The sequence below is a fragment of the Salarias fasciatus genome (assembly GCF_902148845.1).
Source record: "Salarias fasciatus chromosome 23 unlocalized genomic scaffold, fSalaFa1.1 super_scaffold_20, whole genome shotgun sequence".
NCBI lineage: Eukaryota > Metazoa > Chordata > Actinopteri > Blenniiformes > Blenniidae > Salarias > Salarias fasciatus.
In genome coordinates, this window is record NW_021941230.1 from 12,937,651 (window position 1) to 12,965,094 (window position 27,444).

General features: G+C 44.2%; 5 protein-coding genes across 8 annotated transcripts; 2 read left to right on the forward strand and 3 right to left on the reverse strand.

The window, feature by feature from the left end:
* The first annotated feature begins 558 nt into the window (after positions 1-558).
* On the forward strand, positions 559-2,627 carry cryaa (crystallin, alpha A). Its single transcript, XM_030086243.1, has 3 exons — positions 559-1,045; positions 1,257-1,379; positions 2,327-2,627. Exons 1-3 carry the CDS (start codon positions 848-850, stop codon positions 2,534-2,536), a joined length of 531 nt encoding a protein of 176 aa, XP_029942103.1. The 5' UTR covers positions 559-847; the 3' UTR covers positions 2,537-2,627.
* A 539-nt stretch (positions 2,628-3,166) lies between these two features.
* Positions 3,167-6,853, reverse strand: hsf2bp (heat shock transcription factor 2 binding protein). Its single transcript, XM_030085778.1, has 9 exons — positions 6,626-6,853; positions 5,429-5,502; positions 4,889-5,024; positions 4,735-4,817; positions 4,485-4,634; positions 3,981-4,125; positions 3,754-3,871; positions 3,474-3,577; positions 3,167-3,387 (listed from the first exon to the last, which is right to left on the reverse strand). Exons 2-9 carry the CDS (start codon positions 5,477-5,479, stop codon positions 3,167-3,169), a joined length of 1,008 nt encoding a protein of 335 aa, XP_029941638.1. The 5' UTR covers positions 5,480-5,502; positions 6,626-6,853.
* On the forward strand, positions 6,766-12,883 carry ankrd10a (ankyrin repeat domain 10a). Its single transcript, XM_030086509.1, has 6 exons — positions 6,766-7,058; positions 7,619-7,771; positions 8,186-8,277; positions 10,682-10,902; positions 10,982-11,053; positions 11,159-12,883. The coding sequence occupies exons 1-6, from the start codon at positions 6,861-6,863 to the stop codon at positions 11,497-11,499; spliced, it is 1,077 nt and encodes a 358-aa protein (XP_029942369.1). The 5' UTR covers positions 6,766-6,860; the 3' UTR covers positions 11,500-12,883.
* Positions 12,884-13,577: 694 nt separating this feature from the next.
* On the reverse strand, positions 13,578-16,446 carry ccdc14 (coiled-coil domain containing 14). 4 transcript variants are annotated; one of them, XM_030086010.1, is made up of 10 exons: positions 16,306-16,446; positions 16,036-16,079; positions 15,891-15,963; positions 15,345-15,504; positions 14,862-15,254; positions 14,648-14,762; positions 14,486-14,562; positions 14,246-14,365; positions 14,098-14,179; positions 13,578-14,012 (listed from the first exon to the last, which is right to left on the reverse strand). In XM_030086010.1, the coding sequence occupies exons 1-10, from the start codon at positions 16,327-16,329 to the stop codon at positions 13,643-13,645; spliced, it is 1,458 nt and encodes a 485-aa protein (XP_029941870.1). In that variant the 5' UTR covers positions 16,330-16,446; the 3' UTR covers positions 13,578-13,642. The 4 variants fall into 4 exon arrangements, with proteins under 4 accessions (XP_029941870.1, XP_029941869.1, XP_029941868.1 ...); XM_030086009.1 differs by having other exon boundaries at positions 15,345-15,522; XM_030086008.1 differs by having other exon boundaries at positions 14,246-14,350; positions 15,345-15,660.
* A 1,775-nt stretch (positions 16,447-18,221) lies between these two features.
* Positions 18,222-20,766, reverse strand: ddx4 (DEAD (Asp-Glu-Ala-Asp) box polypeptide 4). The gene is made up of 11 exons (XM_030086011.1): positions 20,699-20,766; positions 20,475-20,620; positions 20,103-20,255; positions 19,874-20,028; positions 19,670-19,799; positions 19,400-19,566; positions 19,181-19,326; positions 19,006-19,105; positions 18,572-18,842; positions 18,394-18,492; positions 18,222-18,299 (listed from the first exon to the last, which is right to left on the reverse strand). The coding sequence occupies exons 3-11, from the start codon at positions 20,133-20,135 to the stop codon at positions 18,222-18,224; spliced, it is 1,179 nt and encodes a 392-aa protein (XP_029941871.1). The 5' UTR covers positions 20,136-20,255; positions 20,475-20,620; positions 20,699-20,766.
* Positions 20,767-27,444: the final 6,678 nt, after the last annotated feature.

Genomic DNA, 27,444 nt, shown 5'->3' on the forward strand with positions numbered 1-27,444 from the left:
GAAAGATCAAATCAAACAAGTCGTCACTTAGCAGTGTACGCAGACGTGAACGTCATTTGCAGAAGTTTGTTTTCGTTAGGAATCATTCCATCCACATTTCACATGTTCATGATATAATGGTGCAGCTCCACTTCATTAACGACCAGATTTGGAATAAAAAGGATCAAAGAAGAAGCTGTAGAGACTATTATGTGAGGAAAAACCCAAAATGTACCTTTTCACCATTAATTACTACCTGGTGGGAGATGAATCTGAAGGGATAAAGCTCAGTTTGCTCTTGTGGTGTTAATAAAACTATGATGTGTGTGTGTGTGTTGTTGTTGTTGCTCCATTGACTCTGAGTAGCATTGTTTCTCCAGCTTGCCTCAGTTCCAGCACACAGGCGGGACAATCCTGAAGCTTTGTGTGTGAGCCGTGTTTAGAACAGATGTGTGAGTGTTTTCTGCTCCAGGTGAAATCTATCTGTCTGTACTTGGCTTCCTGACCTCTCTGTCCCCGCCGCCGTGCCCTGGGTTTGTTTTGGCAGCCCCCGGTCGTCTGGTTTGGTGTGTGGGTGGATCTGGGTGGAACTGGGTCTCAGCGCGGTCCGGACCCAGCCATGCCCCCACCACGCTCGGCCCCCGATTGTGCTGACGGGGTCCGACACACCATGAGATAATGCCATTCCAGAGGGATCGTGGGTAAAGCCTCTCTTTCTGGCTCTCAGGTATATAAAGAGGAGGGAGCGTGGAGCAGGGAACAAAGCTCTGGGAACGTTCCTCTCTTGCTTCGGTCCACGCTTGTTCTGTTCGGTCTGCCATCCTTCAACTGCCGGACCCCCAACCCAGCCCGACTCCCCCCAGCAGACATGGATATTGCCATCCAGCACCCCTGGTTCAGACGCGCCATGGGCTCTGCCTATCCCGCCCGACTCTTCGACCAGTTTTTTGGCGAGGGCATGTTCGACTATGACCTTCTTCCTTACACGACCTCCACCATCAGCCCGTACTACAGACAGTCCATGTTCCGCAACTTTGTGGACTCTTTCAGCTCCGGCATCTCTGAGGTAAAACAAACTTAAGTACTTCATCCATTTACTCTGAGCTTCTTTAAAAACAGAACGTTTTAGCTCAACAAAACACACACATTCGAATACCGATTGAGATTCTCTTCAATTTTTGATTAATGTGCAATTTTTGACAAGTGAAAGCTAACTCCTGGGTAATGTTTTGACTGGTAATGCTGTGATACACAGATGAGCTGTGTGTGCTCCTCAGGTGAGGTCTGACAGAGAAAAGTTCACAGTCTACCTGGACGTCAAGCACTTCTCCCCCAATGAGCTCAGTGTAAAGGTCAACGACGACTACGTGGAAATCCAGGGCAAGCACGGCGAGAGACAGGTACCTTTCAACCTGAAACGACCTCAAGGAAGAGGTCAGGCACTCGGCAGCATCCAGGCTGGCTCTGCCGACTGTACTGGAGACAGTCAGTCAAGTCAACTGTTTCAGAGCCACAAGTGTCAAAAACTTCAAAAAGATCAAATCTGGCTGCACAAAAACATCGTATTAGAAAGATTAATCCTTTATAGCCAACTTACTGGAAATTTGAAGGAGGTGTGATGAAGTTATTATGGCTTTCAGAGGTCAGTAAATCCTATTTCAATCCTTTAATATCTAATAAACCCAGTTTTAAAGTGTAATCCCGTACTACTCGTTAATCATGAGTTCAGTGCCGAGTTTCTACAGCATAATGTCTGCTCACTTTCAAGCACTTTTACATTTTATTTCTTGTAATTTTTTTGAGTACTTTCACAAAAAAAATTCTGACGTGAAGAATTAAGGAATTAGCTCATAAACTTTCATTTGACTTTTATATTGTTATCAAAGCTGTGCTTCATGTTGCATTTTTCTACCATGTTTTTAGACATTTTTGGGATTTTTTTTCTGTTTTAGTTGTGTTTAGCTGTTTCAACTTTTTCCACGTGACTTTTTTGTTGTTTATCAGCTTAAATTAGTTAGTTGGTGACTTCAGATCAAACTGTTGATGAAATGCTGAAGCTCTTTCCATCACTGCCACGTTACAATAGCCAAGGATGGAGCCAAAACTTTGTGACTGAAAAATTCAAGCACCATATTATCTCTAGGAACTGATCTGTTTTAGTAAAAGAGGTCAGTGATGCAGTGAAAAGCTGCATTAGTACAAGCAAAGAAGCACAAGCATCAAAGCTGGACTGGAGGTGTATTTTTAAAAGGTGGTTTTAAGATGTTTCACTGTATTTTACACTTCCTGGCATGTTTTGAAACTGGGATTCGGTTATTTGAGTGGGGTGAACATGCTTGTTTTTCAGGACGACCACGGTTTCGTCTCCCGCGAGTTCCACCGCCGCTACCGCCTCCCCTCCAGCGTGGACCAATCAGCCATCACCTGCACCCTGTCGGCCGACGGCCTGCTGACTCTGACCGGCCCCAAGGTCAGCGGAGGCAGCGAGTCCGGCCGCAGCGAGCGCAGCATCCCCGTCACCCGTGACGACAAGCCCAACGCCGCCGCCTCCTCCTAGACGGCCCGGCCCCGAAGACACGGACGTCTTCGCCTTCCCTTCGAGGATATGTGTGTCCTCCTCGCTTCACTCTCTAGTTTCTTCTCAGCACACTCAGTTAGTATGATTGTTTGGAGTAGCAGAAAGCAGCCGGTGTGGAGAGCCTGTGCTGACTCTGAGCCTCTCCTCTCCTCTTCTGTTCTGACTCTGTTCTGTAGTGTTAGGCCTTCGTTCAGTGGAAACCTGCTCATGACTGACGCGGCAGTCCATACTAAAGAAACACACAATAAAGCTGTACAATTAACACAACGCCTGTGTGAGTTTATTCTTCACTCTGTGAGCGACTTCAACCCGTCTTGTTCTCACATCTATCCCATCACAGGGAGACCTCGTGCTCTAATACTCAGCTTTGTTGTTTTTAGACAAACAGAGCAGGTTAATGCAACACTGAAACCTCAAACATGGTCTTTAGTGTGTTACCAAACCTGTGGGAACCATAAGGTATGTTGACAGTAACAGCAAAAACATGAAACGCACTTGAACATCTCCAAAGTGTGAAAGCGTTGCTCTTGAACTCTGACATGAATAAAAGTTAGCCCAGGATGACTGGATCCTGGGGATGCACCTGCATCCTGGGGCTGGTGTCCCTCATCAAGTGGTCTCAGGGCGCAGGCGGCGTACCTGCTGCAGGTCCTCCAGGGCCTGCTGGGCGGCCGCTCTCAGGTTAGGCTGAGCGCTGGACGAGAGGCGGTCCACACGAGCTCGGAGGTCCGGATCCAGCAGGGCCGAGCTCAGCTGGAGGACCACCTGTTCATCCAGGAGGACCGATTGAAGGAGGCGCAGGGAGTGGAGGCCTACCTCCCAGTGCCCGTCTGTGCCGGGAAACATACACACATCATGGTCTACCTGAAGGGTACCGAGGAGCACTGTGCAGCCACACGCACCAGTTACCAGTTACCTTCCAGAAGGGTCCAGATGACAGGAAGTAGGCTCTGGTTCTCACTGATGTACTTCAGCCCATCAACATTGATGCTCACGTTGTAGAGACACATGAGCATCAGCCTGCAGGGAACAACACCGACACAAAACACACTGTAACATCCAGTGTCCATAAAAAGCCATCAGCCAATTTCTATACAACACATTTTCTCCTATGATGTTTCGGTTTATTTTATTATGTTGGAACATCACATAACACGCCATGCTGTGTTCTGTGGGTTTATCTGAGCTGTGCGCACACTTTGAGTTTGGGGAACACTCCTGGTTTCATCAGCTCCAGAAGTTTCAGCAGAGTGTCCAAAAGGACGTGAGCCGAGCTGGCCAGGAAATCCCGCCCACATGTGACTGCGGCTATGTCTGATTGGTGGGAAACAAAGAGGAGTCACAGAGGAAGGAACACATAAAAAGACACTTCAGGGGGCCTGAGGGGTCACATCGAGGTGGATGAAGGGGGAACATTACTCACTGGTGATGCTCCCTGCCAGGGCCAACACAAACTGGTGCTCCTGAGAGCTCGGGTCCTCGGTCTGAGTCTTCGTCTCCTCATCCAGTGAGCGTACAAAGCTTTCCAGAGTCTGAGCAGCCACAGTGAGGAAGGAGGGCAGCTTCCCCTGCACCCGCACACAAGCACACACACGCAGCGTTCGGGAGTTGATTTGACATATTTACTCCACTAGAGGGCAGACAAACACAAAGAAGCCAAGATATTTTTAATGAGTGTGGACACAAAATTTATGTTTAACCTAGACAGATATTTTTTTCTGATATATTTTTTAAAACATCTATATAAGAGGTTCACATTCAAGAAAGAAGTATTTCTGTCGGTAGTGGGGGAATCATTTACGATAAAGACTTTCCACCACTCTGGTATTACTCTGGCAGACACACACACACACACACACACACACACACACACACACACACACACACACACACACACACACACACACAGTGTGTGACGAGAACTCACGTCAGCCACCCACAAAGACACAGTGTACTCCTGAGCTGAGCAGCTCCACAGCAGACCGCAGGCTGCAGATCCCAGAGTGGAGCAGAAATCTGCCTGCTGTTGGAGTTCCACGCCGCTCTGCCACAGCTGCTCCCGCAGCAGCAGCTTCTCCTGCGCGCGCGCACACACACACACACACACACACACACACACACACACACAGTGTCCAGCTCTGATTCAACAGGCTCTCTCCTGGCTGAAAGTCCGTCACCTCTCTCTCCCTCTGACACTGTGTCTGCTGAGCGTCCAGGCGGGACTGCAGGTGAACACACTCCTGTTGCAGCTTCTCCTGCACTGAACACACACCATCACGGTCGTCATCATCATCATCATGTCGTCCTATGTGCTCTTCACTGTGGTCGTACCTGTGTGAGTGCTCTGAGCTCGGTGCAGCAGCTCCATCAGCTCCTTGTTCACCACTTTGGGCAGAAACTCTCTGAGTTGCATCACCTCCGTGCTCAGTCTCTCCAGATCTCTCCTCCTCACCCGGACAAAGTCCTCCTTCAGCACACATACACACACATTTCAGAAGCTAGTCTCCTCTTGGGAGCTTGCTGGCACCCCTCACTTCTCAACTTAAACTCACTTATATTCGTTGTAAGATGCACACATGCGAGTGTGTATCCTGTGATGGTCTGTTCACCTATCCAGGTGAACCTGCCTACACACTGTTATCCAGATCAGATCTGCCTTCAGAACTACCTGGATCATTGTCTAATCTCTTTCATTGACTTTTTGTTGTTTTGTGACATGTTTGCATGTGAATACTGATCCTGTCCTATATTAAAAAAAAAAAAAACCCTGAATTTAAATCAGATAAAAATGTTCACTTCCTTTATAGGTCCACAGGTGAGGCAGAAAGCAGCAGTGATTTTCTGCTGATTGCAGCATATGTCACATCTCACCTTTCCGCCAGGACACAGCAGCAGAGGTTTCTCTCTCAGTGAGGCCGACATGTTGTTAAGTCTGCTCTGGAGTCCTGCACATATTAGATAACATCCTTAGACCTTGTGTGTTTACTCACATTACAGTACAGCAGCTTCAGCATTTTGTTTCAACTATTTGAATACATTTTCAAAGTGATACGCTCAGACTTAAAAACTGTTCTGGATGTAAAACAGAAAGAAAAAATAAAATTTCTTATAAAATGCAAAATTGAGCAGAATATGGATTTTTTTTCAACTATGTTTAGCTTAAAAATACTCAAGAATGAGTAATTTCCCAGTGTATGTCCATAGTCACAACTGAAAAAATTTTCTGAGCTCCAAATTGGAGTTTCAAATACAAAATTTCACTTATACTTCAGTAGGCACAGACTATGTTTTTGAAAAGTAAGATGAAACAGGACTAAACAAAAGCTATTCACAATATTTCACATTTTCTTTGTGAATACTGTTATTTTATTATATCAAACTATTTCATAATGTTGATGATGGCTACATGTTTTTACATGCATGTATTTGGTTATAAACATTTACGGTATTGTGTTACAGCCGAATTTTCCATTTGGAGGAAAAGTTAACAGCTATTAAAAATACAAAGAATATCTGAATGTACTTTGAATTCGACCTCATTTCAAATGTTGATTTTGCAGGTTCAATGTGTGAAGTATTTATCTGATACGTATCTTTAATCAGTACGTAGCAAATAATATTCACTGACAAGCTAAGCAACACGTGACATATTTAGGTTTTAAAAAGGCGACATTAGATTATTTTTGACAAAAGTGAATAATTCTTTCAAAACTTACCGTTAGCCGCGCTATGCTAACACCACGTGAGGTAAGACATGACGTGGTGACGTAGGAAGCCAGTTAACGTAAAATATTTTTAATAGTCCAAGATATTGAACAAATTAAATGTTGTAATAACGCTTGATGACTTATCAATGAGACAAAGATACATTAATTATAATTTTACAATAAAAATAAACACTACATAAAACTTGAAAAACAAAACGACTGTTAAACACAAAAGAAGCATTTTGAAAAGGCAAAATAGAATACAAAAATAAAACAGAATTATTAGAATAGAATAGAATAGAATAGAATAGAATAGAATAGAATAGAATAGAATAGAATAGAATACATGTCCCGGGGTTACCTGGAGCTCTTCCGCCACCCTGTAGGTGGCGTCCTACAGGCTCCGGGTCCTCCTTTAGGCGTCCGGTCCCTGTTTTATGTTCCTCCGGTTGCGAGTCTTCCTCTCCAGCTCCAGTCCGGCTCTTGTGTCCCTCCGGGCTAACACAGTCTGTTCAAGTCTCCCTTTGTGTTGAGCCCCGGATCGTGCTGCTCCAGGACCGGGATACTCCGTGAGAGAGACCCCGGATAGTACGCTGATGTCTGCGGGGCTGGAGGCCGTCATGTCCGGGGATGAGGGTTTCATCCTCCGGTTCCCTGTCCACCGCGCCTGTCGGGACGGGGACGTCCGCGCTATGGTGTCGGTACTGGAGGAGCTGTCAAATCCGGCGCATCTCACCGTCGAGGACCCGTGTTTCGGATGGAGCCCCATCCACTGGGCAGCACACCACGGACAGGTACGGAGCTCCACCCGCACTCCACGGCTCCAGTCCCACTCCGGCTCTGTTAATCACTTTTATAATCTGCTTTAGTTCGAATTAGGCAAGAATAACTCACTTTAGAAGAAGTTTTTAAATAAATATTTTATTGGGAGTTACTGTTCCGAAACACTTGTTTCGTTGAATAAAGTTTTTGTTATTGAAAAAAAATTTAATAATTTAAACCCGCTTCGTGTTTTCTGAGTGGCTGTTCTGGAGCCAATCACTAGCCGAGCGCCAAAACAGCGCCGAATAACGTACCGGCGTGGTCGCCATATTGGATGAGGATCCTCAAGTACAGTACATCCACTTCTTTTGAAAGTCTTTACAGTCAAAATAATGACAACACAGTGAATTTTCAGCATATTTTCACCTGGTTTTGTTTGTTACAAACAGGAGATATGTAGTTATGATCCAGGAAACGATCAGAATTTGGGTTTTTATTCTAAAATTCTTCATTCAGATAGTAATAGGACTGATATTGTGATGACTTTTTTTTCCTGCATCTAATAATTTTCCTTCTGTATGTGTGTGTGCAGCTGGACTGCGTGGTCCGTCTGGTGCAGATGGGCTGTAAAGTGAACTCAGTGACAAGCCGCTTCCACCAGACGCCGACACACAGCGCTGCATTTGGCGGACACACACACTGCGTGGTATGGCTGGCTCAGGCCGGGGCCGATGTCAACCATCAGGTGGGTGTAGAGACCCATCCAAACTGCACCAACTCAAGATTCACCTGCAGCCGCAAAACACGTTTGACCTTTTGACCTTTTAATCTTATGCATCTTAGACGTTTCAACATAAAAATTATTAAAAAGCTAAAAAAAGGTATGATCCATTAGAGTGTGTGTGTGTGTGTGTGTGTGTGTGTGTGTGTGTGTGTGTGTGTGTGTGTGTGTGTGTGTGTGTGTGTGTGTGTGTGTGTGTGTGTGTGTGTGTGTGTGTTAATGGGCATATATAAACTTTGTTATCTTCATTCTAAATGTTAATGAGAAAATTGTCTCATCACATAATTTATTCAGCGTCATAATTTTTCACTCCATTGTGTATAATCCCTATAATTTAGTAATATATAATCTGAATGGAATCTGTTCTACTGTTTGCAGGATTTGGTAGGTGAGGCTCCCATTCACAAAGCAGCTCGCTGCGGCAGTCTGGAGTGTATCCAGGTGCTGCTGATAGCAGGCGCCAAACCACAGTGAGTATCATGCAGTGTGTGTGTGTCTGTGCACCACAGAAGCTACTGCATGATTAGAAACAAGTCACGGCAGGTTGTTAGGTGTACATACGAACTGTATCTATTCTAGCCCAGTTTACATGTAGTATTTTCTACTTCCAACAAAAACTGTGTTTCAACAGAGACCACTGCTCCTAAACTCCCAAACATGTGTCTAAATCTCACATTTTATGCTTTTAAAGGTGAAAAATGTCCAGCCTAAATCTAAATGTATGCTTCCACACAGATGTATTTTGTTTTTACAAGATAATATAGAAATGAATCAAACTGTGACAGCTTTTTTTAATTCAGTCAATGATGAATTAATTCTAAAAGAACATGTTGTATGTTGTTAATTCACTTTATTTAAATAGTCTGTGGATCTGATGTTGCTTGTGTTTGTTGTACTTTTCTCTCACAGCTGTTTCCATGTGTGCGTGTGTGTGATTAGATAGTCGATGAGAATATTAATGTTGTTTCAAAACCAGAAAAGCTCATGTGTGGCAAATGGCACTAAAGCCAAATATAAAATGTAAAACTCTTCAGTCACGTCCTGTGTTTGGATGTTTGATTTCGAAAAGTTGTCAGTGAAGCTGGAGTGTCTTCAGTGATCAGGTGAAATGAAAACAGTAATGAGGAAACGGTCAGAATGTGGAATAAACTGTAAAGAATTTTTGGAATGTTTTTTAATACAAATGTTCCTGAAGAAAAAAGTTGAACAAAGTCTGATTCAGTCTTGTAGAAACATGGACAGCACAGCTAAAACTTCAGGAGGAGGCAAATAATTGACAACCAGTCTACCGCCTCGACACAGGAACTTACTTTCCTGTGTTAATTCCTCTAAATGGACTTTGAAATCAATCAAGTTCATTTCAGAAGTTTGTTGCTTGTTCTGAGTAGACATCATGAGCTTTTCTGTTTTGACAGTCAGCCGCAGTGCGCCTGTTGTTTGATTGTGACTGTTGTGAGCTCGGGATCGGTGGCTGATCCTGAGCTTGATGTCCAAACTGTGCTGGCAGAGACAAACACTGCACGTTCTCATGTTTTACAGCCAGGGCTTTTGAACATGATTTTCTCGAGTAATCCCAGAAAAGAGGGAGCAATCCAAATAGGCACTGCAGAATCTGCCACACGCTGCATCTGTGGCAATGAGTGTTCACTATCGCTTCCTCCAGTTTCTGTCCAGGTATTTCCTGCAGCGATTGGTTTCAATGCTCACAAAGCTCTGATCATGATAGTCTTATGTGTAGGCCTGCATGTTTAGCTCACAGCTGTAACACTGCTCTTCTACCACAATATAGATATAAATTAGGATGTTTCACTATTATTTATTTATTGATTGATTGATTGATTCCATCAGCTCTTCTGTACAACAGCATGTCAGGACCTAAATTATAGAAAGCAGATATTCCCATTAAAACATTCTAATATCTGTTTAAAATACCAGATCAAGATGAATTTTTATGTAATGTTTATTCCACACGCACAATCATTTAAAGCATTTATATTATATTATAATAAAATGTATATGATTAATAAGTTTACTTACACATTTTTCTTCAAGCTCATTATGCTGTTATAACAGTTCATCAGCGATGCTAAAGCAACTCTAAATTCTATGTGAAAATGAAAACGGCTAAAATGGCAAGAAATGACTAAAAAGGAGCACAAGGAAGATTCAAACAGTTTTAAATCATAAAACCAACAAAACAAGCTACTGTTGCCATAAATAATAGTAAAATGCTAAAGAACTAATCAAATATCTGTTGGAACTTCATAAATGTAACAAAAGATGTTTAAAAACATTTTTCAGTGTAAAACAAAGAAGTCCAAAAAAAAAAATTATTGGGATCAACCCTAGAGAAAGTATGGGGAATAAAGAGGTCTGGGAACAGAACCCTGAGGGAATTCTCAAGAAACTGAGGCTTGATGAAAGGTCATAAAAAAACTGTTTAGTGCAGATTGAAACTAAGTCTAAAAATGAAGCACATTGAGATGTACAGCTTGGATTTCTTCAGGATTGTTCTGCTGCAGAGATTTGATGTGTTCCTATTATTTGAATGAATTAAAATATTTTTTTGGCAACTACTGATCAAATTGTTGGTTGAAATTTAAAGGAATAAAAAGAAAAGAAGATAAAAGTTGCGAAACTTCAGAAGAATTATTAAACCAGCTATTTCAAACACTGTGTAAAAAATTTTTAAAAAAATAGAAATGAAATAAATTTGTGCGTGGAGTGTTCTTCTAATTGTGTTCTGACATGCTGTGGTAGAAGTGAATGAAGTTTTCAACATTTTGTAACATTTGACACAGAATCAGTGAACTGTGAGTGTTTGCAGCGTCCAGCAGGGGGCAGCACTGAGTCTGTCTCCCTGCTCTGGTTCAGTTTAAAGAACGACCGCGGGCAGACGGCTGCAGACCTGGCGCATGCCCACGGCTTCCACGACTGCTTCTGCTTCATCTCCAATGCCCACAAGACGCTGCTGCAGCTCTCCGGGCTGCACCGCAACGGGAACGGTGCCCCCTGTGGCGAGGAGGCACTTGGCAGAAAGAGGCAGCGGACCCCGGAGGATGCAGCTCTCACCAAGAAGCCCCGCAGAGCCGATTGTAAGAAGCATGCACGCAGGTGTGGACGCTTCACACGGACCTGGACGGACGAGTTTAACACGAGTTTCACGTATTGCAGGTGACGAGCTGGAGAACATGAACGTTGAGAGTATGAACGTGGAGGACATGAACATGGAGGAACCTCAAGCAGGTCAGGAGAAAACATTCATAATACTTCAAACATCAAAAGTCAGAAGGTCAAGACCGACAGTTGTACTTGCATCACCTGATGGTTCACATTTGAACTTTGTTGCAGAGGAGTACAGTAGAGCTGCTGCAGACCGACACCTTCCCACACTGCTTTGCGGCCTCCAGGCTGACCCGGACCTGCCACCACCTCCAAGCCGTCTGCAGCCGCCGCCGACTCGCCGCGCCGCCATCGACATGTGCGGCTCTCTGCACCTGAGCGGCAGCCCCAGTAGCTGCGTGTCCCACCGGCCCAGCTGGTGGGGGCTGACAGGGGAGGAGTGCGGCGACTTCCTGCACTACGGACACTTCCACGGCTTCGGAGACACGGCCGAGGAACTGAGCGATGGCGGCCACACCAGGACCAAGCAGGAGTCTGCCGGGAACCATCAGCTGTGCCACGGCTCGTAAGCACCATGTCAACACGGCGGGGAAACATCGGACACCAAAGATTCCCGTTATGCGGTTAGCGCGAACAACTCCACGTATTTGTACGACAGGAATGTTAGAATGTTTGTTTTGAAATTTGTTTTCAGAGTTTTCATTCATAACCAACAGTTATCCGTCATCAGCAAAGAAAATACACTTTAGCCCAAATTCTCTGTTTGTTAACCCAGTTAGCTTTACGCTAATGCTCCCAGGCTAAGTGACTCCAGACAAATCCGTCCCTGCTTTTTTTTTTTTTTTTTTTAATATGTTGTAGCTTTACAGCAGATTTGTGTTCTGTGTAGTTGTAGTTTTCTTTTCTCGAGGTTGTTTTGTTACAGTTCCAGAAGAGTAGACAGGATAAGTAAGTTGGTATCGTCTTCTATAAATAAGTTCTGTGGGTTTTTTTTGTTTTTATCACAAAAAGGGACAAATACATTTCAACAAAGCACAATTACTTCAGTATAGTAAAAAAAAAAAAAAAACCCTCGGCATGCATGGCCAGTTTAGCTTAAATGCTAATGTTACTTTGCTTGCAGTAAGGGTAGCAGTTCTCAGTGTCGTTATATGTCAAGTACTTTTTCTAAAAGTGTGGTTCCCACGAAATTAGAAACGGTGCGAGCTGTGATTGAAAAAATTAATTTGTGGAATTAATTTTAATTTAATGAAGGGCCATTCGACAGGCTCGATTGGATCCTCTAGTGGGCCCAGGGCCATATGTTTGACACCCCTGATTGAGACGTCTAAGCTAAGAAAATTTGTTATTTGACCTAATGATGGTTTATTTTGGTGAACAGAGAAAGGGGGCGGGGCTAAGAGCTGATAATTGAATGAGTTATTGAAAGTGCAATGTCCTGATGTATCCTCCGTTACTATGGAGACCGCAAAGATGATCATAAAATGGATATTCCTTTCTTCACGTAGTAATACCGCCATGCAGTTGGGGGCAGTAGTGAGTCAGTCCAGCCTCTGTCATACACTTTATCTGCTCGACTCGCTGCACCACCACGTGGTATTAAGTGGTATCACACGATTGCTGCCTCTAAATTCTTAAATGTTCCAACATCCTCATGTTGTTTTTAAGCTGAATCTTTGCCAGTATTTGGAAATGTTTGTAAAAACGGTGCTCATCTGCTCGCTGGTGTGCACTCTGGAGGACTGTTACCTCCTTCTACCAAAGGGATCATGAGCTGATGGCTACTTTTTGTAAATTTGATAATTTTTTTGTACGGTCTCTATTTTTTCTAAACACTACAGCAGCTGTTTGGGAATGTTTGCCAAAAACTGCCTTTCACCGACACCGCTGCCATCTGAGAGATACTTTTCTACCGTCTCACTTTCTATTAAACTGGTTTTGCATTTTCATAAGAAAAAAAACTGTGTCCAGTCTTTATTTCGTCTTCCATCACTCACATTTTTCCTTCATTTAGCCTTCTTAAAATCATTGTATCATTTCTAGTAACCATCACATCTATTAATTTACACTGAACTCTCACACTGTTCATATTCTCACAACAGTGTCACTCTGAATTCATGAAAAAATAGTCATCTCACAAATTTACAAGATTAAAATAAAGTGGAAGTTCAAATACTAATTTTGTTAGACCATTTATAAAAGACTGACAACATAATATTCTTAAGGTGGTACATCACTGCATCAAAAGTCCAAAAAAAGTCAATTTTGTCTTCAATCTCAAATCAGAAGTATAGTCAAAATTCTGACAAAGTCAAAAGTCTGATTTACGAGAATTTTGAAGAAAGTCTGAGTTTTGATGTGCCAAAAATAAAAACTGACCATCAAGACCAAAGTCAGTCCTCAGTCAAAATCACAGTGAAAGTAAAAATGTCATTCTAGTTTTTGTCATGAATGCAAAAAAGTGTTGAGAACATGGAAACTGAATTTGAATCAAATGTTCAGTAGGAATGTGTATTTTGAAATCTTCCAATTTTTGTATTGATCTTCAGTTACGTTTTTTATATTAAGAATTTAAGTTGCATTGTGACATTTCCTCCCTTGGTGCAGAATCAGCAGCACATTTTAATGTTTCCATGACGACCAGATAAACAGTAGAATAAAAAGCTTTATTTGAAATGCATTAAAACAAGTGCAGTGAGATGGGAGGAGACGTCACCTCCTCAGGTCCAGCTGGATGCTCCTCTGCAGGCTGGCTATGCTGGCGTCCAGTGCTGCCAGCCCGTCCCTGAACGCCGCCTCGTCCCTGGTGTTGAAGCTGGACTCGGACCACGTGGAGCCGCTGTCGGGAGGTCCTCGTGGCTCCGGCTCAGAAGAACTGCAGGGTGGGTTCGGGCGTGTGGTCAGGGTCCGAGAGGAGGCGTCCGGCCGGGGGAACGGCTCGGCTGTGGTCCCGGGTTCCGACAGACTCAGAGACTCCAGGTAGTGGGCGATGCGGTCAGTAAGGGGCGCTGAAGGGTCCTGCCTGCTGTGTATAGTGTTAATGACGGCAGGACCCGGGGAGGAGCAGCCAATCTGCAGGAGCCTTCAACACAGACCACAGGAGCAGCTTTTCCCATCTATCACAGAGACTTTGATGGCCCACACACCCTGCCCCGGCTCCCTCTCACCTGTTGAGGTTCCTGATCTCCTCCTCCATCCGGCTCCTCTGCTGCTCTCCGTCCTGCAGCCTCCTCCAGGCCTCCTCCAAGTCTGCACATCATGTTGGTCAGAGGGCTGCCAGCAGGGGGCGGAGTCAGCTCAAGGTGCAAGGCTCACCTGCTTGCAGACGGGCGTTCTCCTCCTCCCTGTCCTGCAGCCGGCTCTGAGCGTCCGCCAGCGCTCGTCGTAGCTCTGCCAGGTCGTCCTCCTGCGGCCCCGGTCCTGTTAAAAAACACCGCAGGACCAGGACGATGATAAACACACCTGAGGCTGGTGTCAATCTACCTGCAGTTGATGCAGCGTGTAACTTGACACCTGGAACTGCACAAAGGATGAATCAAGAATCTTGAAGTTTACCCTCAGGGTCACACAGGCTGTGAGGCCTCTGGGCTTTCTCCCGCTGCTGCAGCTGCTGGTTCAGAGTCCGCAAACGCCTGAAACACACACAATCACAGCTGTGGGCACTGGAGATATGCGCGTGTGTGTGTGTTTGTGTGTGTGTGTGTGTGTGTGTGATACCTGTGGAGCTGAGCATTCTCACTTTGCAGTGCCAGCAGGCCTGTCGTGTCGCTGCTCTGCAGGCTTGGAGAGACGATGAGCTCAAGACGGCTGAGCAGCATCTCAGCTACACTTCCTGGTTGCACACACATGTATGTGCACACAGATCACACACACACAATAACTGAGTTCAGCAGGAAGTGAGAAGTGAGGAGAAGGGGAGCAGGTTTCTCACCATGTCCAGTGATCAGAGCTTTGAGCTCACTCAGCAGGTCCTGCAGCGTCTCCGTTCTGTCGTTCCTCAACACGCCGTTCCTCGTCGTCACGTCATCCCTTATCGTACCGCTGTCTTTCGACGTCACGCTGCTTGAGTCTCTCACAGGAACTAAATCATCCTCTTCTTCCTGATGAAGCTGAGGTGTGGGCAGAGCCTCAGGAGAACATCTGTGGTCAGAGGACGACTGGTGCACGGCGAGCAGGACGGAGGTGTGTGGTGGTGGGGAAGAGTGGGAGGTCGGTGGCACTCTGTGTGGGGGTGGTGGCGCTCTGTGGGGGGGCTGCAGCTTCCTTCCTGCTGCTGGGACAGAGTGTGAACGAGCTCTGGTGTTGGACGTGGCTCCACGCTGACCTGCAGGAGAAGACAACATGTCCAGACTCAAGACCACACGTCCAGATCAACCTGTGTGATTGTGAAATATCCACACAGACAGACAGCGACCTGTGTGTGTGGGGAGTTTCTTCAGGGTTTTCTTCACTCGCGAGGTGGGAGGTGCAGCAGGTTTGCCTTCAGCCTTCACAGTCCTGTTCGGGACAGGTGCTTTTCCTGCACCCTCAGCCTGCAGCAGATTGCTCAGTAAAGCAGCGCAGCGGTCCAGACCCTGGTGGAGAGTGGAGACCTGACAGGAGTTCACAACAACAAGAGATGAGAGAACCAGAGAAGAACCAGCATCCTCCAAGACACATGCAGAACAACAAGACATGAAGAAAAGGTTGAGACAGAGAGGCAGGACAAGGACATTCAAGGGAAAATAAATCTATGGAAGAAAGACAAGAGGAAAAGATAAAAAAAAAATTGAAAGATGGAAAAGAAAGAATGAGTACCAATAGACAAAGAAAAGAATATAAAGAAGAAGGAAGAACAATGAAGTAATTGAGTGAAGGAGATAAAATAGAAAAAGAGGAAAAGAAGCAACTTAATTCAACAGACTGAATTCTACAATAAACTCAAACTAATAAGAAAATAACTGAAATCTTCCTCCATTACCTGGTTTTCTGAGTCTGTGGAGTACAGAGAGTATGCTGGCTCCGGGTGGACCACTCTGGGGTTTACAGACCCTCTGGGGAAACACACACAACCAGCGTTTGGATCATGGTGTGACTTCAGAAGCTGCAGAAACTGCAGGACTCACTTGTTTGCTCCGACTGCTCCGGTCAGCCTCCCTGAAGTCAACACCTGAGAGTCAGACAACAGTAAACAACACACTCAGGACCTGCGCGTATCGGACCCTCTGCTGGGCCGCGGGCCACACGTTGGCCACCACTGATTCAAAGGAAACTGTAGACAATGAACTCAAAACGACACTTCCCAAGATTTGGATTTCAGTGGAGGTGACAGTGTTGATGAGCTACACAGGACTGAACAGTCCAGGGACTCTAACTGTAACCTCACACCGTCTTACCTTCCGCTTCACTTTCCCCTTCATCGTGTAGAGCAGATTGAAGAGTCAGCCTGGAGGACAAACTGTGTTTTTCTGGACTTCAGTCTGGAAAAGTTCCTAAACATGAAACTTCGAGTCACAAACTTGTCGTAAAGCTTCCGGGTTGAACCAGTTTGAAACTGACCAATCAGATTGCTTCTCTTAAAAATGCATCAGGAAACGGGACGCTCATTGGATGAGAGAAAGCCATAGAACTATGAATGCAGAATCACAGACCTTTAAACATAACGCTGGATGTGAGGAAACCCCATTTCTGATTGTTTTGGGTGATTAGCAGAATTTAAATGAGCTCATTTTTAACATATCTCAGGAGCGTCTGAATGACTTTGACAACCTGCTGCATTATTTAAGGGAAAGCTCTAAATTCATCTTTTCAGTCTATGTAGCAGAGGACGCTGATGAAAACCACTTTTTGTAATGGAAAGTTAAGCTACTTATATTTTTCCAAGTTACAAAACAAACTAGATTCACTCGAGAACAGGCCACACAAATCATTTTAAGCCACTGAAATTCTCAACTTTTGACCTTCACTGAGTGGTTTGATGCCTTTTCTTCTCCATCTTGGACATTTTACAAAATTTAATATGCTAGTCATTTCCCATAATGAACACCCTCTGCAGCATAACTTGTTCTGAGAGAAAAGTTCCAACACTGCCAGTTTTTTTTTTTTTTTTTTTTTTTTTTTTTAGAACTTAATTTTTATTAACATTCAACACATACATGAACAACACTTACAAATTCAACTGCCATTTTTCAAAAGGTAAATGATCGGTATTATGAAGTACAAATAGGTGAAAAGAAAAAGGAAAAAGAAAAAAAAAAAAAGCAGAACTGAAATAAAACAAGGATTTCAGAAATAAATAGAGACAAAAGGTTAACATTTGTTCCAAGATGTACTTGATAATTTTGATCTGTTCACTGCACTATGTCCATTGCAGGCATCCACCTTCTTATGAATATGTCAGTTTGGAGTCTCAGCCAGTATGTAATTTGTTCCATCTGGTAAATTTCCCTGACTTTGTCCCTCCACATGTTGTGTGTTGGAGGATCTGGTTTCAACCACATAACTGCAATGCATTTATTTGCTGCTGCTAACAATATCTGAAAAAAAAATATTTTAGACCTTCCCACTATACCGACTGGTGTCAACCCAAATATAGCCACCCTTGGATCAATCTCTATATTCAGGTGAAAGATTTCAATCATGGATGCAAAAACTCCCCGCCAAAACATTTTTAGTTTGGGGCAGAACCAAAATGTGTGGGCATGATTTCCATTTTCAAAATTACAATTCTTCTAACATTTGTTTGGGTGTGTTCTACTCATTTTGGACACTATTACTGGAGTACGAAAGAATCTTATGTTTACCTTCAATTTAAACTCCATTCATGAGTTTGAATTTGTCACAAGAAGTGCTTCAGTGCATATTTCACTCCATGTTTCTTCTGAAATACTCAGACTCAACACTGCCAGTTTTGACTTGCAATCAGATTTATTGATCAACCACCTTTGCATGCCTTTTCTTCTCCATTTTGGACATTTTACAAAATTTAATACGGTAGTCATTTCCCATATGAACACCCTCCGCAGCATAACTTACTCAGAGAAAATTTAAAACACTGCCAGTTTTGACTTGCAATCAGATTTATTGATCAACCACCTTTGCATGCAAATAAGAAAAACAAACAAGCCACAAGGATTTTATGTGGTTGAGAAAAACTTTCTTCACTTGGACATTTTAACTTCGTCCATATCCACACACAAAAAAAAAAACACTGCAAACAAACACTGCAAACAAACACTGAGACCGAAACAAAGAACACTTCGAATGGAAAAATAACTGCAGCTCCTCCTCCTCATTCCCAATCTTCTTCTCCTCACTCCCAATCTTCTTCTTCAGCAACTGGAGTCTGCACCGGCTGGCTCGAAGCACCGCAGTCTCTGACGGCGCTCGTCTGGAACGGAGGAGACAAGGAGACGAGCAGGTGAAGAGGAGAAGAGCAGGAAGAAGAGAGGAGGAGCAGGTGAAGAGTAGAGGAGGTCTGGTACCTTCCTGGTGTCCACAGAACCGTTGGACATGCTGAAGCTGGAAGTGCCGCGAGAGCCACCGGCACATTCCTCCAGCCAAGACGGGACCTCCTGCTGAGCCTGGAGACAGAGGAGGTGGTCTGTTAAGGCGGAGGAGGAGCCAGAGGGGTCCTCAGGAGGAGGAAGAGTAAGGTCTCACCAGGGACAGGATGGTCAGCAGAGACGGAGCCAGAGGACCATCTGTTTCAGGGTCGAAGAAGGACACGGCCTTCCCGGTGTTCCCACAGCGGCCCGTCCTGCCGATGCGGTGCACGTACTCGTCGATGGTGGTTGGGAGGTCGTAGTTCACCACGTGCTGCACCTCCGGGATGTCCAGACCTCGAGCCGCCACCGAGGTCGCCACCAGGAACGGAAACTTCCCCGAGCGGAAGTCCGCCAGCGCCTCCTCCCGCTCCCGCTGCTCACGATCACTGCAGAGTTCATCAGGTTAGGACAAACACATTTTAGTAAAGTGGAACTGAAAACCACTGAGAGGTGAACTTAAAATTAGACAGAAAAAAAAAATCGGAAACTATAACTAAAAAAAAAAAAAAAAAAGTTGAAACGGAGCCAAGTTATTTTACTGTGACTGACCCGTGGATGCTGGTGGTTGGAAACTTCTCCTGACACAAGAAGCAGGCGATGAAATCCGTCTGCCTCTTCGTACCCACGAACACCAGGGTGCGATCGTTTCCTGCAGCAGCAACATGGCGGTTAGCGTCAGCCTCAGTGGAGGAGGAGGAGGTTCTGAGCCCGACAGGAAACCTACCAATGCTCTTGAGGAAGTCCACCAGCTGATTCCTCTTAGCAAACTTGGTGACCTGCAGTATAGTCTGCTCCACGTCCGTGCAGGCTCCGCCCACCGTGCCCACAGCCAGGAACAGGTAGTTTTCCTTCAGGAAGTCCCTGGCCATCCTGGAGAAGGGAGGGAAATGGTTAAAGTGTGGCGCTCCCGGAGTTGTGGAGAGCCCTGTGTGGGGGTTCATACCTCTGGATGTCTGCAGGGTACGTGGCACTGAACAGCAGCGTCTGGCGGTTCTCTCGATCTGGCATCCCGGGCGAGGTCACCAGCGTGCGCATGTCAGGCTCAAAGCCCATATCCAGCATCCTGTCGGCCTCATCCATCACCAGGTAACGCACCTTCTGCAAGCCAACCTGAAGCGTTGAACAAGGGCAGAACGATATATTGTGAGCATTTATGGACTTCTGCACAAAAACAAGAAGCTGATTTTTTTTTTTTTTATATATATTCGTCTACCCGTCCTCGTCTAATCATGTCGAGAAGGCGTCCTGGAGTCCCACACAGGACGTTGCATCCCTTCGCAATATCGTTGTTCTGGTGTCTGGTGCTGACTCCTCCGTAAACTACGACCGGACGCACACATGTCCTGAAACACAGCAGCACCACAGTGAGCAGGTTAACTTTGAGAAACAGGAAGCGGGGGAGAAAGTACCAACACACCCGTAAGCAAACTTCCTGGCCTCCATGAAGATCTGGCAGATGAGCTCTCTGGTGGGGGCCACGATCACCACTTCAGGCTCCTGCTGTTCACTGAAGCGACTGGCGGCAACACCGTCAGCCATCAGCTGCTGCAGGATGGGGAGCAGGAAGGCGGCCTGGAGGAGGAGCAGCAGCAGCAGTTCACATCATCGGCCGGTTGGCGGAACTGGTCAGGAGACACGACACTCACCGTCTTCCCTGATCCAGTCTGAGCGCAGGCCATCAGGTCTCTGCCAGCAGTGATGATGGGGATGCCGTGCTTCTGGACTGGGGTTGGCTTCACGTATCCAGATTTCCTCACGTTGTTTCTCAAAGACTCACACAGACCAGCTTCATCAAAAGTCTGAGAAGAAAACGTTCACAGTCAGATCAAGCTCTCACAGCAGTTTCTTCAGTTTCCAGAACAAAAATATAAAACCCTGAAAATAAAGTTTGTAGTTTTGACTTGAAAAGCATTTGTATGATGTATTTTAAGAACTGTCCCAAACATTCAGGTTCATCTGAAGCCTTTTATCAAAATCTCTAACACGAATAAAACCCAATAGTTGTTGGATGAACTGACCGCAATGGCCTTGGGAGGGTTGTCCCCGCTGATGTCCACCGAGATCTCGTCATACTTGCTGAAGTTGATCCCGGTCTCGTAGTGGCAGAAAATGGAGTCCTCGTCCTCGGCGAGGGTCGGGGGGATGTAGGTGACCTTTGGCCCTACTGAAGAGAGATTAGCACATGTGACGCAGAACTCAAACCACAGCGCAGACACCGGGTGAAGTTCTAAACTATGATAACCTTGTTCTCCATCGCCTCCTTCCTTCTCATTGTCTTGGTTGTCTCCTGTCAAATACAAATGAGTCACACTCTTCTCTTCACAACATTGTTCATTAGAGTTTGACATGAGTCGGTGGAAACCTCGATTGAAGATCTCTTCGTCTTTGCCTCGATAACCTGGAAAAACAAAGAGTTCAGTAACAGAAGAAGATTCTTCACAGGAGGCGTAGTTTGCTCGCTCACCTCCTCCTCCACTTCTTCTACCCTCAAATCCTCCTTCAACACAGCAAACAGAGTCAACATGTTACACTCAGCAAAACAGCCACAGTTTCTTATGTCGTACCTTGTTTGAAGCCTCCTCGGCCTCCTCTGCTGAAGCCCCCTGTGAACAACACTGTCAGACTCGCACTCACAACAGTTCGTGTGGAAGGAAACAAGGCGGCACAGCTTACCAGTGTCACCGTCACCGTCACCATCCAGTCCTGTAAAAAGATAGTGGGCAGCATGAATTCAGCTGCAGCCAACATCCTTCAACGCTGAACAAAGCGACTTGAAGACTTACCTCCAGACTCAAAAGCCCCTCTGAACCCTGTGCCGTGTCCTGACAAAACACAAAGACAGCTTTTAAATCACTGTGGTCACCTTGTCAGAACACATGCTGTAGGTCAGTCCTGTTCTAAATATTTCATACAGCCTTGTTATCAACTTAAACCCACTTGGAAAAAAAAAAAAAATTGGTGCTTTTAACCTTTCATAGCGTCATTAGTTCCACATACGACCCCAATGGACTTCAAAGTTGAATTCAAAGTGTTTTTTGTCTCCCTCAGTGGTGCGGTAAAAGACCTCACACAAGTCATAATATTTTAGAGTTTTCTGATCTGGATGTGTATTCAGATATGTTCCTCTTGAGTCACATCTCTTTGTTGAATTCTGTCTGTACTTATCTATTTAATATGACACATATCAAGTATTTAATGTTTGTGTTTCTTACATTTCTATTGTTGAATTGCTCTAACTTGATATGACCACCAGGTGGAATCTTTTTACATTTCCAGATGTTTTATGGTTGTGGAATTTTTCCCATGCCCCCCCCCCCCAAATTGGTTTCAGTATAAGAATAACCCTCTGTACTGCTTGTCTTGGGAGGCTATGACAATCACCTATCTCAACGTTGAGTGCGGTTTTTAAGGTTGTTTTATGCCGTTTTATAAATATTTAAAGACATACTGGAGGATCCTGCGAACCAATCAGCGTTGTATGGTTCCAACTTGTAATTGGGCAGCCATAATGTGGGAATGCATTTGCGTGATGACAAATAATTTAGAGTCGCCGCCTCTGTGCACGTTCTGGTTTTGAGACGCGCATGCGAAGAGCATTGTTTAGGAAGTGACATACAGAGTGGGAGCAACCAAGCACCGCAGCGGCTTGCCCCTCCCACAAAAAAAAGAACATTGTTTGAGATGGCAGAGGATAGAGGAAAGGCCATAGAAAAGAAAGGCAAAGTGCGTATTTTGCTCAGATTCCTTTGCGAGGTGGCGGACATTCATTGCACAAACAAGATTTAGGACTGATCACAACGTGGCAAAGTTTCTGCTGGACAGGTAACATGCTTATTATCCCATTCAAATGTGTTTCTGTTGCATAAACACGCAAGACACTACTTTACGGATCGTATCTTATGTATGATTGGAAGAAGAGTCTGACATAGGGTGACCACCTGTCCCGTTTAAGGCTGTTTTGTCCCACTATTTCAGTGTTTGTCCCACGTCACGCATATCAGGACAATGTCCCGTATTTCCATTCATTGGCAAAAAAAAAAAAAAAAAAAAAAAATACAAACAAAATGAACCAGCCCAGAGCGGGTCTATTCCTCTACCTCTATGCTCTGATCTGCGCGAGCGGAGAGCATTTCATTTCGACCAATGGTTGCAGGAGACAACGATGACGTCCGTCCAATAGGTTGCGTTTTAAGGTACTACGTCAAATGTAAACACCCCAAACAAACAAACGAGGGAGTGAGGGAAGTGGAGCGGCAGGAGTCTGAGTCATGAAAGTAGAGCGGCGGAAGAAGACGTAAATGAAATGAGTGGACCGCAGTCCAAAAAGAGAAAGTGTTCTTTCAAAAAGGAATGGATGTCTTCATACAGGTGGGTTCAGCTACCTGTGCAGCAGCAGCTTCTCCTGGTGGAGAAAATGATGTCAAATGACATGCTGGATGTGATTCTCATCAAAAAAAGGTCCGACAGCAAGAAACATCTAATGCAGTCGTTTTTATTGAGCCTCTGCAGTGAAAGAGAGGACCTTACTGGAGGCTGTAAGGTCAAGCAAAAAGTATACATTCAAGATGAACTAAGGTGAAAGTCATATGTTTATTTATTTAAATGGTCAGATAAGCATGTTTTATTGTGTATGTATCTAATGATGCTAATATTTGTTGGCTGCTTTTCCTTCTGTGTTTCAGAAATGTGCCCTGAGCCTCTACACAGTGCTACAAGAAGCTGACCTATTGAGAGAAAAGAGACTATTTCTTCTACCTTGTACATTTCAGTTAAACATGGCTATGCAAAAGCATGAGATTTTATGTTGATATATATATATATATATATATATACATTTTTTTTTTCCACTGGTATTTTATTTAAGCCAAGATTTCTACACAGTGCGCTAGTTGAATTCTGTCAGTATGGTGTATGTTGAAAGTGCATATAGGCCTGTTGGTTATTGTCCTGCGTACTTGAAAGGCTTTATGTTCGGCCTTTCAGTGCTTTCAGATGGATTATTAATGTTAAAGCTAGGGTTGGTGATTTGAATGAGATACATTTTTTTTAAATACTGGTTAAAATGATCTTTATGACCCGATGGGAAGCAATTCATAGCGTGTGTTTAAAGTAGTTTGGAAAATATCCGTTATCTACAGCAGGAGTAAAACGGGAAAAACAGCAACCAATAGTCTTGAGGGGACACCTTTTTTTAAACCAATCAAATCCCTTCACCGGTCGACCTGCCCCCTGCGCGTACATGTACGCGTGCACTGACCCTGGTTCAGTGCGCGCGTAGAAGGACGGAGCGTCGTTGCAGAACGGCGGAGACGAATGTTTGGAGGTTTACTTACCGTTGAGTGCGCCATACCTTGACGTAGTGCAAATAAAGAAAAACGAAGAAACGAAGCGCTGAGGACAGGTTACGCCAGGAACGCACTGGACGCGGAAGTGCCGCGCGCACCGCGAACGTCTCCGCTCCCAACGGGAGCTCCTCCAATGGGATGGGAGCTGGGCGGAGCTAGCTAGGCGGAGCCTTGGGGAGATGCTTCATGCTAATGCTAGTTTTCCAAGATCGCCAACCCTAGCTTTAATGTGTCAATATATGTTTTACTTAAGTAAAACACATTTGTTACTTAATTCTATGTGATGTTTCCTGAAAATATATAGGCTACATATTAAATATTTCGTTTTACTGGTCTTGTGGACTAAACTGCTAAGTGTATGGTCAGGGTTTACAGATGGTTGTGTCCATCCCACCTTGTCCCTCCAAAACATGCCAGGTGTCCCACTTTTTGTCTTTCTGGAGGTGGTCACCCTAGTCCGACATGATTACAAATGTGTTTTAATCCTATGTGGAAAGACAATGCTCCAGCTGTGCGGATGTAAACAAACTGACATGCGGCTGACGTGCGCGCTCCCACAGTCCTCATGCGGAGGGAGCCGCACATGCACAGTGCTCCAAAAATGGCAAATCGGCCATGTTGTACGAAATAGGCGGAGAATCCTCGAGTATGTCTTTAATTAGTTCCCAGAAAATAAATGTTGAAACTCACTCTCCACTGAAAGAAGCAAGAAAACTTCTACATCACTAAGACTGATTTTATTAATTACGGCTCATAAAATGTACCTGGATGAAAAATATTTAGGCTAAGACATGTAGGGGTGTGTGCGTCTCTCACCACGACCCCTTCCTCCAAAGCCTCCTCTTCCCCTTCCTCGTCCTCCTCCTCCTCTTCCTGAATCATTCCATTTGTCCCCATCTGAAAGAAAAACCCTCAGTGAAACAAAGACAGTCCGAGCACATTCACCAAATGTTCTAATTCAGTGTAAAACATCCGCAGAGACACAAATCAGATATGTAAAAAAACATCTATCTGTCCAGTCTGGACTCCAACCATCTCCATAACTTAATCCTCAGAGCAGAAGGCAACATCTTCAACCCAACTCCAAAATAAAAAAAGTGAATCAATTCCACACACTATTAAACACTTCAAAAAACAAAAGAGAGGGTTAAACTGAAAAATCTGTTTCACTTCTGAAACTTAAGTGAAATATTAAATGACCGTCTACAACTTCCTAAGTTGAGTTGTCTATACTCTGAGTTAATCATGTTTCTATTAGTTTTCAAAATGTAGGGCTACACAATGAATTGATTTTGTAATTAGATAATTTACTGAACCAGACATTAAGGGGAAAATCAGAAAATGTATTTTTCCACCACAGCACGACAGTTTTTGTGTCCCCCACCGCCAGATCTCGTAAAACCTGTCAGAGGTGGAGCTCAAGTGCATTCGATAGGACCCATAAGCAGTCAGTGGGGGTGAAAAAGGGGATTTCGATTTCTCGGTTTAAGTGTTAACAGTTGCACTTCATTCCCAATCAGGAAAACTGTTTACTTTTTGTTAATTCATAGGAAAGCACTTGAGCAACTTTATTCTAGCATCTCAGTTTTACTGCAAAAACAATTAACTCGTACTCAATTGAGTTTCCACGTAGAAGGGACAGTGTTTTGTTTTAAGCCATGCAGCCCCTAAGAAAACACATTTTATGGTTCAACAGCTCTTCAGTGGAGGATCCAGCAGGACTGAGGACAGCATGGACAACACTTTAAAACATCATGTCATCACAGGTGATCAGAAAAGCATATGAACCTGAGAAGTTTCTCCTGTAACTTCCTCCACCTAGACCACCATCATCTGAAAGCACACAAATTTATTCATTAATGAGTGATGCAAGCAGCAATACCGTAGCCTCCTCCTCCATCATCCGCACCTCTCCTCGAATCACTGCCGGAGTCCCTCCACATGTCCGCACTGGAGTCTGCACACAGTGGTCAGGTTACAACTCAGTCACATTAAAACAGCAGTGAAACTTTTTTTTTTTGAGGGAGTTTCGTTCCAAACCTTCAGAGGGTCTGTTGGTGGCCATCGCAGCTTCCTGGAAACATATTCACGTGAGACTGATGCTCACACTGAGCACAGTGCAGCAGAGTTTGACCAAAGTAAACTCACCATTTCCTCCCACTCATCCATTTCTTTGAGCACCTGATCACATCCAAAACAAACAACAGGTTACTGTGGTTCTCAGTCTCGTCATCCTTATATTGCCAAACTCAAGACATGCAATTCACAGGACACCATTCTAAAACCGTAATTTGTTCTTTAACTGACATAAAATTATATATCACACCATACACTTTATCATTTCCATTCTGAAAGACTTTGTAAAATGATCACCAGCCCTCTTCATTAAACATTCAGTTCTGTCAAGTTTTTGAACTAGTTAAATACTAAATTATTAATGGGAAATGTTTTTACATTAGGTGAGCTACTACCAATATTAATCACTCTTGATATATCTTGACACTTTTTAATTAAGATAAAAATGTTCCAGAACAGGGGAGAATTCTTAACAAAATTTCAGCCCCACCACAAACACAGACTGTATATGAAAGTCAAGCATATTAACAACCCAAAGGTGGAGAAAGGAGAAATTGTATCCATACATAACAGGAAAAAAAGAATTCAGAAATTAAGTGGCACAGCACGCGGTGACCACGTGAGTCATTAGCGGAGCATGCAGGTGTCTTAGCTAGCTTCGCCTGCACGCGACACACGATGAAAAATGTTACAATTATGGTTCAAATTTCGCTTAAACACGGTAGTAGAGAGCCAAATTGGTATAAAATGCATATTAAAAGGTTTTTTGCTTCGTATTCGGAAAATAAAGTAATTGAATCAACGTGCTAAAAAAACCGTTAGCGCCGGTGGGCTGTGACTCGGCGAAAACGAGGCAGCGGAGTGTCACAGTAAAAGTGGATAACTCACCTACTTTTCCTCTTGCTCTTGCAAATTGGTCGCTAAATTAACAGCAGTAAATACCTGCTGAAATAAAAAAAAAAGACAATAATTTGGTGAAAACTGGCAGAAACTAAAAATGTGTTCGTCCCTGCGCGGCTCCAGGTGAGGCTCCGTCTGCTCCTGACGAAAGAAAGAAAACCTGCCCGCGCTGCATGCTGGGTTGCCACTTACGGCACTTTCCCGCTCAGCATTCGAGCTTCAGTCCATCCAAAGCAACGCACTGTACTGGCACATATTTTATTCAAATACATGTCTGGTTTAATTTTATTAATATAGCTGATTGTTGAAGTTTTCATTTATTTAAAGATAAACTTCGTTTTATGCTGTTATTGGCTGGCGTTAAAAGTAAGGCCGTCATATTAAATGAGGACGCACTTTTTTATTTAAAAGATTAAAATCATCAGAACTTATGGGACCGAGTAAAATGTGATGTTACTTTAGTGACTTACGATTATTTCAACTATTTTTTGAGAAATATTAAATTCCTTCAACGATTTCCTTCCTCATCGAAAGAGAAGTAGGTCCTCATCCAAGATGGCGGTAACACTGGCCTCGAATGGATCTCCAAGGTTACCATTACAACATTTTGATAATGAGCTATATACATTTCCACAATCTACGTAAAATTTCACAAAAGGCACAAGAT

Excerpts from the sequence above, each read along its gene's own strand:
- ccdc14 (XM_030086007.1), bottom strand. The coding sequence starts at position 16,329 with ATGAAGGGGAAAGTGAAGCGGAAG. Across the intron at positions 15,255-15,344 it reads GAAACTCCCCACACACACAG|GTCAGCGTGGAGCCACGTCC; the intron begins GTCGCTGTCTGT and ends CTTCTCCTGCAG. Across the intron at positions 14,763-14,861 it reads AGCTCTGATCACTGGACATG|GAAGTGTAGCTGAGATGCTG; the intron begins GTGAGAAACCTG and ends GTGTGCAACCAG.
- ankrd10a (XM_030086509.1), top strand. The coding sequence starts at position 6,861 with ATGTCTGCGGGGCTGGAGGCCGTCATGTCCGGGGATGAGGGTTTCATC. Across the intron at positions 7,772-8,185 it reads GGGCCGATGTCAACCATCAG|GATTTGGTAGGTGAGGCTCC; the intron begins GTGGGTGTAGAG and ends TACTGTTTGCAG. Across the intron at positions 11,054-11,158 it reads CATGGAGGAACCTCAAGCAG|AGGAGTACAGTAGAGCTGCT; the intron begins GTCAGGAGAAAA and ends ACTTTGTTGCAG.
- ddx4 (XM_030086011.1), bottom strand. The coding sequence starts at position 20,135 with ATGGCCTGCGCTCAGACTGGATCAGGGAAGACG. Across the intron at positions 19,800-19,873 it reads GCCAGGAAGTTTGCTTACGG|GACATGTGTGCGTCCGGTCG; the intron begins GTGTGTTGGTAC and ends GCTGTGTTTCAG. Across the intron at positions 19,327-19,399 it reads TACCCTGCAGACATCCAGAG|GATGGCCAGGGACTTCCTGA; the intron begins GTATGAACCCCC and ends TCCCTTCTCCAG.
- hsf2bp (XM_030085778.1), bottom strand. The coding sequence starts at position 5,479 with ATGTCGGCCTCACTGAGAGAGAAACCTCTGCTGCTGTGTCCTGGCGGA. Across the intron at positions 4,818-4,888 it reads AGCTCAGAGCACTCACACAG|TGCAGGAGAAGCTGCAACAG; the intron begins GTACGACCACAG and ends GTGTGTGTTCAG. Across the intron at positions 4,635-4,734 it reads AGTGTCAGAGGGAGAGAGAG|GAGAAGCTGCTGCTGCGGGA; the intron begins GTGACGGACTTT and ends GCGCGCGCGCAG.
- cryaa (XM_030086243.1), top strand. The coding sequence starts at position 848 with ATGGATATTGCCATCCAGCACCCCTGGTTCAGACGCGCCATGGGCTCT. Across the intron at positions 1,046-1,256 it reads TCAGCTCCGGCATCTCTGAG|GTGAGGTCTGACAGAGAAAA; the intron begins GTAAAACAAACT and ends TGTGCTCCTCAG. Across the intron at positions 1,380-2,326 it reads GCAAGCACGGCGAGAGACAG|GACGACCACGGTTTCGTCTC; the intron begins GTACCTTTCAAC and ends CTTGTTTTTCAG.